This window comes from Pecten maximus, chromosome 5 (assembly GCF_902652985.1).
Source record: "Pecten maximus chromosome 5, xPecMax1.1, whole genome shotgun sequence".
Classification (NCBI taxonomy): domain Eukaryota; kingdom Metazoa; phylum Mollusca; class Bivalvia; order Pectinida; family Pectinidae; genus Pecten; species Pecten maximus.
In genome coordinates this window covers 7,272,852-7,294,368 of record NC_047019.1, presented here as the reverse complement: position 1 = coordinate 7,294,368, position 21,517 = coordinate 7,272,852, and the positions used below count along the sequence as shown (strand labels likewise).

The following is a 21,517-nucleotide window of genomic DNA, read 5'->3' as shown; positions in this document are numbered from 1 at the left end:
AATGGCCAACAGGCAGTTCAAGTTTGTTATCGCTATTTCTCAACAAGATCTTAGACCTTTTTTTAGGTTGCATTTGAAAGTTTTTATTGTTATCACATTGTTAAGAGAAAATGAGGAAAGAGGGGAAAGTAGAGAAAAGATCATTCCTGCATAGAATAGAATAACTGAAGATCCTTTTGGGATCACTTGTTTCAATAGAAAAGGAAAAGAGGACGAAATTGGAAGGGTTTAGTATATACAAAATTAAGGCAATTTTACCAAAATTTGAGGGACGTTTTAGGCACCTCAGCAAATCATTTGATCAATTTGATGGCGGAAGCACGTATTTTGTTTATGTAATGCATGACTTGTGATGTAGGCATAAGATGTTTTCTTAACCACTGACAATGGCAGATCCTAAACTGTGCGTGAGAAAGGATATTGATTTCTCTGGGTTAAACGAGTCTTTAGTTTTCCATGCTTCTAAAATGTATTTTCCACATTTGATATTGTGTTATATAGTCAGGTTAAGTGGCAGCTACACTTCACACATACAGCAGTCACTGAGACACACTACATCTGGTGGCACACTACATCTGGTGGCACACTACTCTGGTGGCACACTACATCTGGTGGCACACTACATCTGGTGGCAGTCTCCCTATACATATACAGCAGACAGTCACTGAGACACACTACATACATCTGGTGGCAGTCTCCCTATACATATACAGCAGACAGTCACTGAGACACACTACATACATCTGGTGACAGTCTCCCTATACATATACAGTAGACAGTCACTGAGACACACTACATCTGGTGACAGTCTCCATATACATATACAACAGACAGTCACTGAGACACACTACATACATCTGGTGGTTGTCTCCCTATACATATACAGAAGACAGTCACTGAGACACACTACATACATCTGGTGGCAGTCTCCCTATACATATACAGTAGACAGTCACTGAGACACACTACATCTGGTGACAGTCTCCCTATACATATACAGCAGACAGTCACTGAGACACACTACATCTGGTGGCAGTCTCCCTATACATATACAGCAGACAGTCACTGAGACACGCTACATCTGGTGGCAGTCTCCCTATACATATACAGCAGACAGTCACTGAGACACACTACATACATCTGGTGACAGTCTCCCTATACATATACAGCAGACAGTCACTGAGACACACTACATCTGGTGACAGTCTCCCTATACATATACAGCAGGCAGCCACTGAGACACACTACATCTGGTGACAGTCTCCCTATACATATACATCAGACAGTCACTGAGACACACTACATCTGGTGACAGTCTCCCTATACATATACAGCAGACAGTCACTGAGACACACTACATCTGGTGACAGTCTCCCTATACATATACATCAGACAGTCACTGAGACACACTACATCTGGTGACAGTCTCCCTATACATATACATCAGACAGTCACTGAGACACACTACATACATCTGGTGACAGTCTCCCTATACATATACAGCAGACAGTCACTGAGACACACTACATCTGGTGACAGTCTCCCTATACATATACAGCAGACAGTCACTGAGACACACTACATACATCTGGTGACAGTCTCCCTATACATATACAGTAGACAGTCACTGAGACACACTACATCTGGTGACAGTCTCCCTATACATATACAGCAGACAGTCACTGAGACACACTACATCTGGTGACAGTCTCCCTATACATATACAGCAGACAGTCACTGAGACACACTACATCTGGTGACAGTCTCCCTATACATATACATCAGACAGTCACTGAGACACACTACATCTGGTGACAGTCTCCCTATACATATACAGCAGACAGTCACTGAGACACACTACATCTGGTGACAGTCTCCCTATACATATACATCAGACAGTCACTGAGACACACTACATCTGGTGACAGTCTCCCTATACATATACAGCAGACAGTCACTGAGACACACTACATCTGATGGCAGTCTCCCTATACATATACAACAGACAGTCACTGAGACACACTACATCTGGTGACAGTCTCCCTATACATATACAGCAGACAGTCACTAAGACACACTACATCTGGTGACAGTCTCCCTATACATATACAGCAGACAGTCACTGAGACACACTACATACATCTGGTGACAGTCTCCCTATACATATACAACAGACAGTCACTGAGACACACTACATCTGGTGACAGTCTCCCTATACATATACAGCAGACAGTCACTGAGACACACTACATACATCTGGTGACAGTCTCCCTATACATATACATCAGACAGCCACTGAGACACACTACATCTGGTGGTAGTCTCCCTATACATATACAGCAGTCAGTCACTGAGACACACTACATACATCTGGTGACAGTCTCCCTATACATATACAGCAGACAGTCACTGAGACACACTACATCTGGTGTCAGTCTCCCTATACATATACAGCAGACAGTCACTGAGACACACTACATCTGGTGACAGTCTCCCTATACATATACAACAGACAGTCACTGAGACACACTACATACATCTGGTGGCAGTCTCCCTATACATATACAGCAGACAGTCACTGAGACACACTACATCTGGTGACAGTCTCCCTATACATATACAACAGACAGTCACTGAGACACACTACATCTGGTGACAGTCTCCCTATACATATACAACAGACAGTCACTGAGACACACTACATCTGGTGACAGTCTCCCTATACATATACAGCAGACAGTCACTGAGACACACTACATCTGGTGACAGTCTCCCTATACATATACAACAGACAGTCACTGAGACACACTACATCTGGTGTCAGTCTCCCTATACATATACAGCAGACAGTCACTGAGACACACTACATACATCTGGTGGCGGTCTCCCTATACATATACATCAGACAGTCACTGAGACACACTACATCTGGTGGCAGTCTCCCTATACATATACAGAAGACAGTCACTGAGACACACTACATCTGGTGGCAGTCTCCATATACATATACAGCAGACAGTCACTGAGACACACTACATCTGGTGACAGTCTCCCTATACATATACAACAGACAGTCACTGAGACACACTACATACATCTGGTGGCAGTCTCCCTATACATATACAGCAGACAGTCACTGAGACACACTACATCTGGTGACAGTCTCCCTATACATATACAGTAGACAGTCACTGAGACACACTACATCTGGTGACAGTCTCCCTATACATATACAGCAGACAGTCACTGAGACACACTACATCTGGTGACAGTCTCCCTATACATATACAGCAGACAGTCACTGAGACACACTACATACATCTGGTGACAGTCTCCCTATACATATACAGCAGACAGTCACTGAGACACACTACATCTGGTGACAGTCTCCCTATACATATACATCAGACAGTCACTGAGACTCACTACATCTGGTGACAGTCTCCCTATACATATACAGCAGACAGTCACTGAGACACACTACATCTGGTGACAGTCTCCCTATACATATACAGCAGTCAGTCACTGAGACACACTACATCTGGTGGTAGTCTCCCTATACATATACAGCAGACAGTCACTGAGACACACTACATCTGGTGACAGTCTCCCTATACATATACAGCAGTCAGTCACTGAGACACACTACATCTGGTGGTAGTCTCCCTATACATATACATCAGACAGTCACTGAGACACACTATATACATCTGGTGACAGTCTCCCTATACATATACAGCAGACAGTCACTGAGACACACTACATCTGGTGACAGTCTCCCTATACATATACAACAGACAGTCACTGAGACACACTACATCTGGTGTCAGTCTCCCTATACATATACAGCAGACAGTCACTGAGACACACTACATACATCTGGTGGCGGTCTCCCTATACATATACATCAGACAGTCACTGAGACACACTACATCTGGTGGCAGTCTCCCTATACATATACATCAGACAGCCACTGAGACACACTACTCTCGGTGGACAGTCTACTATACATAACAGCAAGTCCTGAGACACACTACTGGTGACAGTCTCCCTATACATATACAGCAGTCAGTCACTGAGACACACTACATACATCTGGTGACAGTCTCCCTATACATATACAGCAGACAGTCACTGAGACACCACTACATCTGGTGTCAGTCTCCCTATACATATACAAGCAGACAGTCACTGAGACACACTACATCTGGTGACAGTCTCCCTATACATATACAACAGACAGTCACTGAGACACACTACATACATCTGGTGGACAGTCTCCCTATACATATACAGCAGACAGTCACTGAGACACACTACATCTGGTGACAGTCTCCCTATACATATACAACAGACAGTCACTGAGACACACTACATCTGGTGACAGTCTCCTTATACATATACAACAGACAGTCACTGAGACACACATACATCTGGTGACAGTCTCCCTATACATATACAGCAGACAGTCACTGAGACACACTACATCTGGTGACAGTCTCCCTATACATATACAACAGACAGTCACTGAGACACACTACATCTGGTGGCAGTCTCCCTATACATATACAGCAGACAGTCAGTGAGACACACTACATACATCTGGTGGCAGTCTCCCTATACATATACAACAGACAGTCACTGAGACACACTACATCTGGTGACAGTCTCCCTATACATATACAGCAGACAGTCACTGATACACACTACATCTGGTGACAGTCTCCCTATACATATACAGCAGACAGTCACTGAGACACACTACATCTGGTGGCAGTCTCCCTATACATATACAACAGACAGTCACTGAGACACACTACATCTGGTGACAGTCTCCCTATACATATACAACAGACAGTCACTGAGACACACTACATACATCTGGTGGCAGTCTCCCTATACATATACAACAGACAGTCACTGAGACACACTACATCTGGTGACAGTCTCCCTATACATATACAGCAGACAGTCACTGAGACACACTACATCTGGTGACAGTCTCCCTATACATATACAGCAGACAGTCACTGAGACACACTACATCTGGTGACAGTCTCCCTATACATATACAGCAGACAGTCACTGAGACACACTACATCATGGTGACAGTCTCCCTATACATATACAGCAGACAGTCACTGAGACACACTACATCTGGTGACAGTCTCCCTATACATATACAGCAGACAGTCACTGAGACACACTACATCTGGTGACAGTCTCCCTATACATATACAGCAGACAGTCACTGAGACACACTACATACATCTGGTGACAGTCTCCCTATACATATACAGCAGACAGTCACTGAGACACACTACATCTGGTGACAGTCTCCCTATACATATACAGCAGACAGTCACTGAGACACACTACATCTGGTGACAGTCTCCCTATACATATACAACAGACAGTCACTGAGACACACTACATACATCTGGTGACAGTCTCCCTATACATATACAGCAGACAGTCACTGAGACACACTACATACATCTGGTGACAGTCCCCCTATACATATACAACAGACAGTCACTGAGACACACTACATCTGGTGACAGTCTCCCTATACATATACAGCAGACAGTCACTGAGACACACTACATCTGGTGGCAGTCTCCCTATACATATACAGCAGACAGTCACTGAGACACACTACATACATCTGGTGGCAGTCTCCCTATACATATACAGCAGGCAGTCACTGAGACACACTACATACATCTGGTGACAGTCTCCCTATACATATACAGCAGACAGTCACTGAGACACACTACATCTGGTGACAGTCTCCCTATACATATACAGCAGACAGTCACTGAGACACACTACATACATCTGGTGGCAGTCTCCCTATACATATACAACAGACAGTCACTGAGACACACTACATCTGGTGACAGTCTCCCTATACATATACAGCAGTCAGTCACTGAGACACACTACATACATCTGGTGGCAGTCTCCCTATACATATACAGCAGACAGTCACTGAGACACACTACATCTGGTGGTTGTCTCCCTATACATATACAGCAGACAGTCACTGAGACACACTACATACATCTGGTGACAGTCTCCCTATACATATACAACAGACAGTCACTGAGACACACTACATCTGGTGACAGTCTCCCTATACATATACAACAGACAGTCACTGAGACACACTACATCTGGTGGTTGTCTCCCTATACATATACAGCAGACAGTCACTGAGACACACTACATACATCTGGTGGCAGTCTCCCTATACATATACAACAGACAGTCACTGAGACACACTACATCTGGTGACAGTCTCCCTATACATATACAGTAGACAGTCACTGAGACACACTACATCTGGTGACAGTCTCCCTATACATATACAGTAGACAGTCACTGAGACACACTACATACATCTGGTGACAGTCTCCCTATACATATACAACAGACAGTCACTGAGACACACTACATCTGGTGGTTGTCTCCCTATACATATACAGCAGACAGCCACTGAGACATACTACACTACATCTGATGGCAGTCTCCCTATACATATACATCAGACAGTCACTGAGACACACTACATCTGGTGACAGTCTCTCTATACATATACAGCAGACAGTCACTGAGGCAGGCTCCCTATGAATGGTTGGGCTGACCTCTAAGGGGTTGAGAGGCAATAGTGGAAATATTTAAATTCTTTGAAATCCTTTTCCTGCTTCAGTTAGAGGTCATTCAGTCCAAATATAGGGGATATATATTCTTTATAATCTTTCTTCTCAAAATGAATCATCTTGGATGAAGGGGAACCAATATAGTGATAATGTATATTAGAGATGAATTAGAAGTATATGTTTGTTTTCTTTTTTTTTATATAAAATTTTATGTTAAGGAGACATGATGTTGTATGAAGGGAGGTTTTGTTTCCCCTGCCTAAAGAGGGATAGGGTCCAGAATTTGGTCTATAGAATCCTATCAAAATGAGCTGAAAACAGATTTACTTTTACTTAAAAAATCTATTCACTGAAATATCAAGGTGAATGATGCAATGCAGGCCCCATATTTCTCTTGTTAATATAAATCTTTTTTAAAAGTCCATGAATTTCCACAGGAGCTCCCCACACTTGACAAGGAAGCTGTCAATTTTGATTGAGGAGGATGACACTAATTCTGAGGCTGAGGTTCCAAAGTCACCACTAAATATCAGAAGTGGTTTGACCAGTAATAAAATCAGGGATCGTCTGCAAACTCCACAGTCCAAACCACTTGACCTCCCACAAGGCAATGACAGGTATGTACTAAACACCTATAGTCTTAATGTCATCATTAGGCAGGTTGTCCAAATTTAAATGTATTTTTAAAGTCACCTGAGACAAAGTCTCTGTGACCTATTGCGATTGCCTTTTGTCCGGCGGCGTCCGGCGTAAACAATTTACATTTTCAACTTCTCAATTAACAACAGGCCCAGAGACCTGATATTATGTCTGTAGCATACAGGGATGAAGGGTTACCAAGTTTGTTCAAATGGATGAACATGACCTTCATTAGGTCACTGGGGTCAAATATGCTAAAATCTTTTTAACAATGTCTTCTTGATAACCAAAAGGCCCAGAGACCCAATATTAGGTCTATAGCATGCTAGGATAAAGGCCAACCATGTTTGTTCAAATGGATGACCTTGACCTTCATTCAAGGTCACAGGGACCGAATATGCTAAAACATGTAAAAACTCTTGTAACACTTTTTAGGTCACTTGAGATGGAGTTTGCAAATCCAGGGCCGTTGTTGGTTTTTATACTTTTGGTGGTCTAAAACAGGTGAATTGGCAACACTATAAATATCTGCAGTTTCCTTGCTTAAACCCAAACATGCAAGAATCAAAGACTCTTCTGTCTTTAATTTATGTTTTAGATATTGGACAAACAGTTTTATTTCTTTTTAACACTTTCAATAAAGATGTTGTCCATTGTGTTTGAAATTCAAATATCTGTATAGGTAGGACTTTGGTAACTGTTAAGGCATTGGGTTAGGGTTAACCTAAATCATATAACCCTGGCCCCTTGGTACTCATAAGGGGGCTGTGGGTATGTCTATGTTAGCCACTTCTTTATTTACTTTTATTTTATTGTACCTAGGGGAAAGACAAAACTGGTTCATCTGCCAGACGGAGGACAGTATGGCAATCCATCCAAAGTCCATCCAACTGCAGCCATTGTGCATCACAGTTGTCCAGTTCAGGTAAGTGACCACTATCCATTTTCCCCAAGTTCAGTTCAGATAAGTGACCACTATCCATTGTCTCCATGTTCAGTCCAGGTAAGTAACCACTATCCATTGTCTCCATGTCCAGTTCAGGTAAGTTACCACTATCCATTGTCTCCATGTCCAGTTCAGGTAAGTTACCACTATCCATTGTCTCCATGTCCAGTTCAGGTAAGTGACCACTATCCATTGTCTCCATGTCCAGTTCAGGTAAGTTACCACTATCCATTGTCTCCATGTCCAGTTCAGGTAAGTGACCACTATCCATTTTCCCCAAGTTCAGTCGAGATGAGTAACCACTATCCATTGTCCCCAAGTTCATAGCTCTGGTAATAACATCAAGGGGGAAATTGTGCACACCCTTTATATATGGAAGAGTTCATTTTTTTTTGTGTCTAAATCACGGAACCAATTTAAAACTTTTTTCTATATAACACTTGGTGTTCTCAAAAATTAGTGTAATTTGAAATTGCCCTTTGTCCACGCATAGCTGTCCTCCTTGTTATTGCTATTTCTTGAGAGGATATTTCTCAAACTTAATATGTATGTTCACTGTCCCCAGTAGTGTCCACTTGACCAACAGCTATCTTGGATTTTGACAGTTGAAGATTTGTTACAATTATTTAGAGGTTAATCTTGACCGAAATTAGGTAGTATTCCCCACTGATGGTGTTTTCCTTTTTGAAGAAAAACAAACACTCCATCAAGAAAATGTCCAATAAAACAGGGGAAAGATGTCCAAAACAGGGGAAATCTCCCCAATCTGATGAAATGTGTAAGAATTATAGCAAAGAATAGCTGTAAAAAAATAAAATAAAAAAAAAAAAAATAAGACATTGCGGCCCTTAATTCATTTCCCGTAATTTTCATAATGGGTAGTATTCCACAAATCCTAGATTAACTTTCTTGAGAAATACTAAAGATATTTTTAAAACTTGATTCGTAGATTCATCTTGAACCCTATTAATTTTGTGCTCATTTGAGACCAATCAGGAAAGCATACTGGCATATAGACAGCAGTGATTTTGATTTTGACAGTTTAAGATAGGTATCACCATTTCTGGAGAAATACTGGAAAAATATTTCTCTAACTTAATGATATTATGTAGGTTTCCTTAGTTCCTATTTGTGCCCCTTCTATTTTGAATCTGATAAGGAAAACAAGATAGTTGACAGAGTGGCCATCAAAAGTACTAGATGTTCTTCTAATAATCTCTGTTATTGTGCCTATTCAATTTTGAGTCTGATCGGGACAATGGAATGCTTAACAGGCTTCATTTTTGTACTGTTTATTGTCCTAACAATAGCTTCAATCAAAGACATTTGAGGACAGGACTTACAGGCAACCGTATTGGGTTTTGACATTTGTGATGATGCAGGCCTCACATGCCACTTGTTTGCATTCCATCTGCATTTTGGACAAAATGTAGTCCGTATAAGCTGCTGGGCCAAACCTTAAAGAAAAATATATATTAATAAAACTTCACCCATATGTGATATTCATTAGCTAATGCACATTGTCATAAAGATATAGAAATATCTATTATCATTGTAGGTAATAATATAGAATTCTCTCCAAATAACACCAATACTACCAGAATGATTTTATTTTTATTCACAAGAAGGGAGATAACTCTTGTTCATTTGCTCATGATTGCTGACAAGTCTAATAGATTGGAATGCATATGCCTGACTTGAGCTAAGTTTCTCTTTTCATTGGAATGTTGTATGTTTGCTTTCCTTTTCGATGACATACACATATATTTACAAAATTAGTACCTGGGAGCATATATATTAACTTTTTTTTACTAAACTTTCAGATACTGTTTCCCAAAAAGCTGTTTAAGATTGCATGAACAATTATATCCATATAAAAGTAAAATAAAAGAAATGTCATTTATTACAGATGCATGCAGGTGTGCAATTATAAACAAACACAAATCAAAACTTCAATTATCTGAAGATATATAAATGTATGCTTACAGTTTCTAAACATACAGGGTAGCTATATACCCTCTAAACATACAGGGTAGCTATATACCCTATCTATTTGATTCAAGGTGACCTGAGTTCGACCTTTTGCAATCACCCTTCATTGTAAACAATTTGCATTTTCCACTTCCTAAACAATGTGCCTTTTTCGATTCTTCCAAATTACCAAAATGCACAGGGTTATGATTTTGTGCTTGTAACATGCTGGGATAAAGGGCTGCCAAGTTTGTTTAAATGAATGACCTTGATATTTTACTTTTAAGGTCACAAAAATGGGTTTGATTTGTTAAAACTTTTCAGAGACTTCTCAATAACTAAGAGGTCCAGGGTCATGATATTGGGCCAATAGCATTATAGAGTGAAGGCTACCTGCAGGTTTGTTCCAATAAATGACCTTGACCTACATACTGTGTCACAAAGGTTATTAATGTTTTAAATGACTTATCAAAAAACCAAGAACCCCAGGGTCATGGTATTGATTTGCCCAGTAGCAGGGATAAAGACTACCAGGTTTGTTCAAATGAATGACCTTAACTGACTTCCAAGGTCATAGTCTTCATAAATCCCCTTGGTCCAAATTTGAGACTGATAAATTTTCAGATTGATGGGGAAGACAAAAAAATATTCGACAAACAGCCATCTTGGATTTAAATTTAGACAAAGGAAATTTCTTACCACTATTTCTGTGGAAATATTTATGGATCTTTCTCAAAGTATATATGTGTATACAACCCTTTAACCTGATTTGTTCACGATGAAATTTTTAGACATCAATTAAACTAAAGGGCTGACAGATGACCATCTTAATTTTTGACAGTCAAGTTGTCTCTCAGAATGTCACAAAAGGAATTTCTCATATTACAATGTAGATTCCCCTAGGTCCCTAGTTTATATTTCATGTGTAGGTTCCACTCAATGGTTCCTTATTATGCATACATTGTTTTGAAAAACATCATATATCATGAACTCCTGAACATATTTATTTCCCTGATGAGAGGGGTGGGGGTGTATCTATTTCAGCCCCCCGCTCACTTTGCTTTTTATTAAATCACATATATGACTCGACACCTATTTATTCTGGAGAGTAACTTAACTTTTCATGTTCATCTTGAAATCTTATTCAGGGCCAGTGTCATGCTACCAAAAGGTATCCGGATAATTTTTATTCCTCTGCATAAAATGTATGTGTGGTCTATTCTTATCTTCACTATTTCAGACTGATAAAGTTAGAATTTAAGATTTTTGGTAGGAGGGTAATCAAAAGTATCCGGATACTTTCTATGCCGGAGGTCAGTTCTGTAAACATATCAATTTGGGGCACTCAAATTTTTGCATGTCTTCAAATTATAACCAACAAGCACAATCTCATATTTTCTGTAGGAATTATTAATAGCAGATAAATATGTAATTAGCGCATTCATAATTAAGTGCAATACATCAAGAGCAAAAAGCGTTGAATTAAGACAACCGCTAAAATATGTTCTACATGTATGTACATTTACAGTATAATATTGCAGTCATATCTTGGACAATAAATACGAATTACATATTTTGCAGTGATTTTAAGTTTGAAAAATCAATTGAAATTCAATACCGTTTTAATTATTCAAGGCTTAAGCAAGTTTGATTGTGAGGAAATATAGAAAGGGTATCATATGATACATTTAAATTCCAAACACTAGATATTATGACATAAATGAGTGTTCACAGTTGGGTAGTTTTATGTTAATGGGTTTGGGATTGTCCTTAAACCATGGTTCAGAAAAATGTGCCTAAGGTATAATGTACTACATCGAGTGTGATTTTTAAAGTAAATGTATTCATTTAATCATTATTTTTAAAACTTCATAAACACTAGTCTTCAATCAATGACTGCAGCATAGAACCGGACCTACAATGTACATGTATATATTTATAAATTATGTATGTATATATATCAGATAGCATAGCCACATGTTCTCTATCTTAAATTCAAATTCTTTTATTGCATTGAGCTTTATACCTCATCCGCATTCCACATACAAGTATATAATAGATGGTCACACATGGTATCTCACGTAATGTATATATCTGAAGGTAAATCTGTTATTTATGAAGTAGAGATGAATTTGATTGAATTGCATTTGTACTCAAACAAACCCATCTGGTAGTGGTGGTTGTGGTGGTGGTGGTGGTGGTTGTGGTTGTGGTGGTGGTGGTGGAGCTGCTGCTGCTTCTAATGATGATGATGATGATGATGATGATTTTATCATATAGCTATCTTATAATGTTGTACAGCCATGTCATAAATATCTTAAGAAGTGTGATAACAGTATCCAGGCATCTTTGATAAATGCCAGCATGATGACATCACTTGCTTGTCATGCTAGTAAAAACTGGCCCACTCGCAATAATTAGTTGCGCAAAAACTAACCCGAGTAATAGCTTAAAATAATTCATTTTTGAAAAAATATCATAACCAGGATAGATGTCGGACCATTTTATGTCAATCAACAGGATGTGTATCATATAGAGGAAATTCGGCTCACAGACAAACACATGCAGGAGTCGAGAAAGAATAATGTCTGCTAAATCTCACTGCATGTCTTAAGAGGTGACTTATGTGGGGCCCTCCTCCAGGGTTTGGGGTGGTTTCTTCTTTGTCTTCTGTTCAGGGGACACTGGTGACCCTCTACATATTGATCATAGAATGCAACTGAAGTATAGGCCCCTGAAAAATCAGGGATTTTCTTCCAGGTTTTCTATTGTGGTGTGTGCTTGTGTAAGACACTTTACACTAATTGCTCTGGATGGCATGCGAAGGGCCTCCCGTATGAGGTAGTCACCAACTACTACAACGAGACACCCCCTCAAAATGACCTTCACCATTCACGGCACGATAAACTCTGCAAAAAACTCCTTTAATCTGTAATTTCATCTGTCTTTACACTCTTTGTCCTTTCACCTTGTGTCTTTTTTTCATAACTTGATTTCAACTGATGAACTTGATAACTGATGACTTTGCAATTTTGGGATGGGGTGGGGGGGGGGGGGGGGGGGGGGGGGGAGTTAAAGTCCTATGTTTGGTATTCACAAGTCAGCGACTATGATCTTTTTTAAGTAAAAAAGAAGTCTGAATATTTCTAGACCTCATGTTGATGAACTTTTTAAGGAATTGAATTAAGACATTTTGTCTCTTTATCTGCCATTTATAGCTGGGAGCAAGCATGACCTCATAAATTAAGATTTGAAATGAAGGCTAAATGACTGGCATTTATCACTAGAGCTGTCCTCCCACCAACAGGGCATCAAACAGTCTGCATCCAATTACCTAAAATTTTAGTACTATACCTTAAGTTATGTTGACTAACTCTGTACATGCATGCCTTTGGCTCATACATAAAATGTGTAGTGATTCACCGAGGTGTAACCTTGGCACTCTACTTACCTTGATACAGTCCTATCTTTAATGGTTAAATGTACTCTCAAATCTTCTCAGGTTAAAAATCTGTATCATTTTGTTAAAATTTTCCAAATCAATTTTCTGCTGAATATCTTAAAGAAAAAAAACCTTTTAATGATTTGGTTTTTGTATTTTCTTTTTAGACTTTATTACATTGTATTTTGATATATAGCAAGCTCAGATATATGTTGTTGTTTTTTTTAATATATACTTAGTATATAAATATATTAGAAGTTCAGCTGACAATACTTTGTTCAATTACCAGGGATTTAGATACACAGCCCTTTTAGACATGTATATAATTAGTACATCTTCTTTCCTCCTGAGTCTCCTCTCTGATTTTCCATATCCATGCCCTTAAACCTGTCAGTATAGTATTGGTACAGCCTGTCAAAACATAAATAAATCCATTTTGTACTGGCATACATGCAAACTTTCTGGCAGATACCCAATGTGTATACTGTGTGGTACATCTCAATAACCCCTGCTGTAAGTGAGACACATATATATTGCAGTGTGGCCACTGGACCGGATCCATATATATAGGGTTTCTACTTTCTCTTTGGCATTGAGAATCAACAGCCTGTGTCCAATACACACAACATAATATCTCTCAGTGTACATGTATACATACAGTTTTTAGTGGGTAACCAGAACTTATATACTGCACCCACTCTCATGTAAGGTATACAAACCATGCATGTAGATATACACTGTGAAAGTTTTCCTTATCTTTATCATTCAAAGTTTCATGTGATAGTGTGTAAATTACGGATGGTGGATGTTGTATAAATTCTGTCTTGAGGGCTCCCAGCCAGATGCAGAACCAGGATAATTAGCATGGAAGCTATAATGTCAATAAGTGGGATGATGTTTACCAGTTGGATTTTGTCTGTGAAGGAAATCTGTTATGGAGTGTACCGATGTGATTTATTGTGCCATCCTGATTCTCAACATTTCCTGAATCCTTCTATCGAGTGAGAAATTTACTGACAGCCCTTTGTGATTGATGTATACACAGCTTTTATTTGGTTTTTGTAGGAAAATGCCAGTAAACATCAAAGTAAAGTTTCACTAGTCACTCCAGAGAGGGAAGTATCCTGGCAGGATCAGGAGAAAGGTAAGACTTTCTGTAGCTATTGTATATAGTAATGGTTGTCATTATACCCCAGGGAAAATTGATACATGGCTTGTAGGGGATATTAGATCGGGCTCCATCCATCTGCAGAGACTCTTCTGGGCAACAACTTATAGAAAACCATTCAGTTGATTTTTCTTTGATAACAAATTGAGCTAGTGCCCCATTTATGCCTTTTGTTATTTGTGAGATTTCATTTTCTGGTATTTTTCTGTTACAAAGAAAATGAAATAGATAGTCAGAATTACAAATTTTACTGATTGCAAGATCTTCTTGGCTGCATCAGGTTAAGGGGTCAATGGTTGGGGGAGGATAGTTCTCACATGGCGCTGTCTGTCAAATGCTAAATACTAGATCGAGTTTGTCAAGGTCACTGTTGCTAACATAGGTTTTGGCTTGTACCTGCTTTACATAGCTAAGTCAATGTGATCACATGAAATACATGGTTACCTGATATGGGGTGCTATGAATTTTCCTCATACCAATGATCTTGACCTATTTTCAAGGTCAAAGGGATCAAAAATGTAAAACATGCCTTGCAATCTGCTTCTCAAGTTCTAGAAGACCAAGGCTATTGATATTTTACAAGTAGGTACCTTAGATGGAGTGCTATCATGTATCTCAGATGGAGTGCTATCAAATGCAAGGTCACTGGGGTGAAATATGATTAAAAAAAAGTTGAACATTCATTTTCAGCTCAAAAGGCACTTTGAGCCTGTGAGGTTATGGTGTGGTTCAGAAGTCTGTCAACTGTAAAATACTTCTTTTAGAAAACTATATGCAACTGCAGGTACTGATATTTATTTGGCCATAAGGTACATGGAGGAAGAGTATGTTTTCTCATATGAATGACCTTGGTCTGCTCACAAGGTCACAAGTGTTAAATATGTGAAGAACTTTAATGTTCCTCGCAAGTTCCAGATGGCCCACAGATATGTTTTGCCAGCAGGTACCAAGGACAGAGTACTGCAAAATTTCATCATATTATTACCTGGTAACATATTTTCAAGGTCACAGTGGCCAAATAGATAAAAAATAATTTTAATAGTCTTCTTCTCAAGCTCCAGAAGACACACAGGCCTTATATTTTACCAATGGTGTTCTAGGACAGAGTGCTGTATCCTCATATAATTGATCTTTACCTATTTCAAAGGTTACAGTTGTCAAATATGTGAGAAAAAATGAGAATCTTCTTCCCTAGTTGCAGAAAACCTAGAGACCTGATATTTGACCAAGAGGTACCTGCTATATAATGCTGTAAAGTTTCTTTATATGAATGGCTTTGACTTGTTACCGAAATAGAACAATTTATTTTATTATCATACAGTTACTAATTACTGAATTGAAATAATTTATTACAATATCATAAAGTTCACTTATTACGGAAATATAATGATTTATTACATTATCATACAGTTGACTTATTACTGAAATATGATTATTTATTTCATTTTCATACAGTTGACTAATTACTAAGATATAATAATCTATTATATTATAATACTCTTAACTAGTTATTGAAACATTGATTTATTACATTATCATACAGTTGACTTATTACTGAAATATAATAATTCATTAAATTTTCATACAGTTGACTTATTACTAAGATATAATAATCTATTATATTATAATACTGTTAACTAATTATTGAAACAATGATTTATAACATTTTCATACAGTTGACTTATTACTGAAATATTTTATTTTTTTTTTACATTTTTATACAGTTGATTTATTACTGAAATATAATAATGTATTACATTTTTCATACAGTTAACTTATTACTGAAATATAATAATTTATTACATTTTCATGCAGTTGACTTATTACTGAAATATAATAATTTTTCTACATTTTCATACAGTTGACTAATTACTAAGATATAATAATTTATTATATTATCATACTGTTGACTAATTACTGAAACAATAATTTAGTACATTTTCATACAGTTGACTTATTACTGAAATATAATAATTCATTTCATTTTCATACAAGTCTATTCTGAAACGCTCCCTTTTTTCAAGAAATTCCTTGAATTTTTGTGGAAATCTTTGGTCAGTTTACCATGCTGTATCATTAAAGAAAGCTAGAAGAACACAATAAATAAAACAGGGTTAACATTGTAAAGGTCAGGTGGCTATCTGGTATCATTATTTCTACCATCTGGATGTTGTGGAATCTTCCTATAGATTAGATTTGTTGGAGATAGCAGGGTATTTTATGCACTCTTGTTCTTCCTTTTCTCCCTCTTCAGGAGGAAAGGCAGCTGTCAAGACTAGTTACTTTGTATGTGCATGAGTAAGTTACTGCACAATGCTGGATGTGTGTAGTATAATGGAGTGCCTTGTTAGTGAATTAGGCTGATGCATTTTACGTGTAAGTGGAGTGACAAGTTCTAGAGCTTCAGTGGACAGATATCTCACATTCAATCTGTTGGTGAGGATTAGACATGGCAGGTAGCTTGTCAGTGGTAACCTGGACACTACAACAGTACACATAGGGTTTTATCATTGGTGAAGAGTCTCTGGTCATCGGTTGCCCATAGTTTGAATCAGTCGGTACAGTGGACGAAATTAGAGTCAGCGCATGTCCAGGGGTGTAGGAATTTTAGTGTAGTTGCCTGAAGGCTTAAAGTCTTTATATTGGGCCAGTAGCATGCTGGGATAAAGGGCTGCCAAGTTTTGTTCAAATGAATGACCTTGACCTATTTTCAATGTCACAGAGGTCAAAGTGATCAAATCTTCAAGCAACTTTTTCTCAATAACCAAGAGAAATAGAGACCCAGCTGATGTTGCCAGGGCATAATTATAGCATGCTTGGATAATGCGCTACCAAGTTTGTTCTGATGAATGTCCTTAACCTAATTGTAATGTCATGACCTTGACCTATTTTCAATGTCACAGAGAATTTTGTTTTTACCCACATTGCTAAAGATATCTATTGTGTGTTATGGTTGTTGAAAAAGCATATATAATGGTCCGCCAGGTTCAACAATGTGTTTGTAATTACAGTCATCTTGTATATATATTTTTCCGGCGCCTCGCATGATAAAATTCTTTTTTGAAGATAGACACAACATGTAAGGATCTTAATTTGTGTGGCACATATATACCTTCTTAGCCATCTACAAGTAGCAAAATATGAGCAATATGATAATCCCTGATTTCTGCCTCCATCCATTATTGAAGACTGTAATATACACTGCCCTCCAAAAGTTCTGTTACACTTGGAACGTTTAAATCGAATGGCTAGCCAACAAAATTTGAGAATAAGTGTTGTAATATCCGTAAGATAGTCCATTTATAAGTGACGATTGGAAATTATTTGAAAAATACCTTTGAAGTTACAGGGAGAGGGAATGGAGGGTCCTTTTTTCCATAATGTTCAAAAATTAATAAAAATATGGGGTATTTTTACTGACACAAATAAAAGTAATTGTTTAACTGATTCGAACAGTAAAAAAATGTAAGAAATGTATTTTTGAAATTTACATTAAACAAAGAGAGAAATTTCCAGAATGTTGCATTTTGAGGATTTCCATTGTAACAAAACATATGCACTGTTGAAAAATGATCATGAACATATGAAATCATGAACAAAAACATCCTAAGAAGTTATATGATACAACAAATTCTAATGAAAACTTTGAGATTATAACTTCACTGTATTTTACGTAATAACTGTAACAGGCCTTTTGGAGGGCACTGTATGTTACAGTTGGTTGCCTATACACAGTACAGCAGTCATGTTTATTATCATAGATGACAAATCTGTTAAGTGGATTTTAATCATCACTATAATATTGCTTCACAGTCATCAAACAAAGATATATAATTGACACCTAACATACACACCCCATATCACTCGGGTCAATACAATATAGCATCTAAGGAAAATCACTTTCAGTAATTATAGCTATTCTTTCAAATTAAAACAATGGTACTAAGTGATATTTAAAAAGAAAAGATGACAAACCTTTAATTTAATCATCAGTATGATATCATTTCACACTAGTCATCAAATAAAGATATTTGATTGGCATGTAACACACACACCCCACATCATTTGATTCCGATCAAGCATCTCGGGAGATTCAGTACAAATGATAGGTATTATATGCTTTCAAATCAAAGCAGTATTTTACAGTGCAAGATGATATTTATTAGCATAAACGATATACCTGTAAGTGAAATTTAATCATAATAATTATATTTTCTCATATATATTTTTATTGATCATATATGCAATTGTTACAACATTTAATACATACACATATATCCAAATCCACTAAGAATAATATGATGGATAATTAGAATATGACATACAAATATGAATTAATAAGTAATTATACATCAATACACTGGTATGAATTGTTTCCATAATTTGTGCATAACAAATATCATTAAAATATTGCTTTCCATGTTTTTGCCATCACCATTAAATATCTGGAATATCTTCTTTTAATGCACTGAAAAATTTCAAGACAAAAAACATGTGGATGGGTTGTTTAGTTTGTTTTAGCAACATCTGTTCCTCATCAGGACCGCTTGTGCATTACCTTTTTATGAGGTTTCCCTGCAAGTTTTGCCTTTATACATGAGCCCCAAGTCGTTGTTTAACCAGTGTGTACAGGATTGCTGTAGGTTTACCAGTTCAGGTATATACAATTGGACTAAATTACAATCTAAAGAAAGGTCATATTCATTACTGGTTATTACGGCACCATCACTCTTAGCTCGACAGTTAGGAGTAACTATGAACTGACTGCTGGCTGTTTCCCTAGCTACCGCATTAGCGTCCCGCCCCAAAGCTTTAAGGCACAGCAAGTTATTATATTAGCTAATTTCCTAGTACGTTTAGAGAATTTAACTCTTTTGCTCTCAAATTTGTATATAAGCTCTCGATCACAATTTAATACTCCACTCTTCAAAAATGATGAGCTGTCTCTGTTACAACTAAAAATTTTGTAAAAGATGGTAGTCAAAGTATGAATATGATTATGTGATAACTTAGAAATGAGGCATGGATGATATGAACTTTGACCTATTTCTTAACCGTTTAAAAGAATCTCCGATATGCACTTGCAACTGTATTGAAGAAATATAATCAAATTTCAAAGTAATTAATTGAAGGAAATAATTTAAACTTAGTTAGATCCATCAGTTTTGGGTGGCAGTGTGATGGTATGCACATATTGGGCCTGACTGACCCCCAGGGGCTGATGGGTAGGGCCAACAAGGGTCAAATTAATTGAAATTTTAAAGCCATTCTGCTCAAGACCTAGATATGGTGTAATCAAATGCTCTTCATAGATAGAAGGGTCTTAAGGTGCTTTACTAAAATTGCAATTTTCATTACGTTGCAGGGGTCTCACATTTCCCCCTTGGGAGGAGGTAAACTTTACTATCGTTTATATGGGGAAATCATATTTTTGAACATCATTTCTTTATTTGCCATTAGAAAAGATTCAAAGTTGGTTAGAATTTTTATTTTGGGAAGATAGATTGGTGGTATGTACATATTGCCCCTAGCTGATCCCCAGGTGCTGATAGGCGGGGTCAAAATGGTCAAATTGACTGAAATTTATTTAGTACTCAGGTGAACATTAAGGCTCATTGGGCCTCTTGTTTCTCAAAGTATATATTTATGGATTTAATAACATTGCTACTGACAGATCTGTAGCATCATCCTACATTTAAGTTGTGAGATGTCAAAACATTTCTCAGTTAACAAAGAATTATGCATGTACAGTGTATATATAGCTTTCTTGAATCCTGAACCATAAAATTAAACATTCGCTGTACATGTGTTATCAGCTCTACATCTCTTGTTTAAATCTGTTGGGTAGGCTTATAATACAGATCTAAGGAATACATTTCTGTGAGCTGTGTATATTTTGGTGCTTAATATAAAAGTCAAGAAAATGGTGTCACACACATAATCCTTAATTTGCCTGTTTCACAGTTGTCTTCAAGGGTTAGCAAAACTCAGCAGATGTAAATTAAAAGATGTTGAATCCATAAAACTCTTTGTTTCTCAGAACTGTACGCACTTAAACTTGTTATAATTTGCCAACTTTTTAGCAGAAATTAAGAAATCTGTTAAATTTCAGAAAAAAAAAATCTTCTTCCTGTTTATGCATTTTATTCTGCAGATCTGAACTCCTAATATTACAGCGGGAAATTATTGAAGATGTTGAATATCATTTCTGTTCATCTATTCTGGAAGGATATTATCTTCCGTAAATACTTTATCTACAAGGATGTAATGCTGTTAATATATGGAGGGGTAAACACTTCTGTATTGCTCATCATGCACTAACGATGCATCCGAATCTCTCCTGTACCAGTATGGTGTCCAGCAACTAGAATGTGTGTTATCAGGATTTTACATTACTAACAAGATGATATGGTTCTGCTGATTAACCAACCATCTGTGTATATACAGACTCAATACAGGTTCCGTGTAGGTTCCGTATGCTTTTGGCTAAATAGTTTTTGCTTCCAATTTTAGCTCAGATGATACAAAGGACCGGCGAGTGAACTTAGGCATCGGGTGTGGCCATCGTCTGTCAACATTTCATTTAAATCCTTATAGTCCTGAACATCTGAATTTTTGCTCTGTAATATTATTGGGTGAAGAAATGCAATGTTGTAAACGTAGTGATAGAGAAAAAAAGGTGAATT

At 37.5% G+C, this 21,517-nt stretch overlaps 1 protein-coding gene across 2 annotated transcripts in view; it reads left to right on the top strand.

Annotated features, from left to right (window-relative positions):
• Positions 1-21,517, top strand: part of LOC117327005 — a 98,566-nt gene that overhangs the window by 3,317 nt on the left and 73,732 nt on the right. For both annotated transcript variants that reach the window (XM_033883815.1, XM_033883814.1), the window contains exons 2-4: positions 7,103-7,282; positions 8,127-8,229; positions 14,729-14,807. In XM_033883815.1, the coding sequence (XP_033739706.1) occupies positions 7,103-7,282; positions 8,127-8,229; positions 14,729-14,807 (362 nt within the window). The remainder of the gene's footprint in view (positions 1-7,102; positions 7,283-8,126; positions 8,230-14,728; positions 14,808-21,517) is intronic.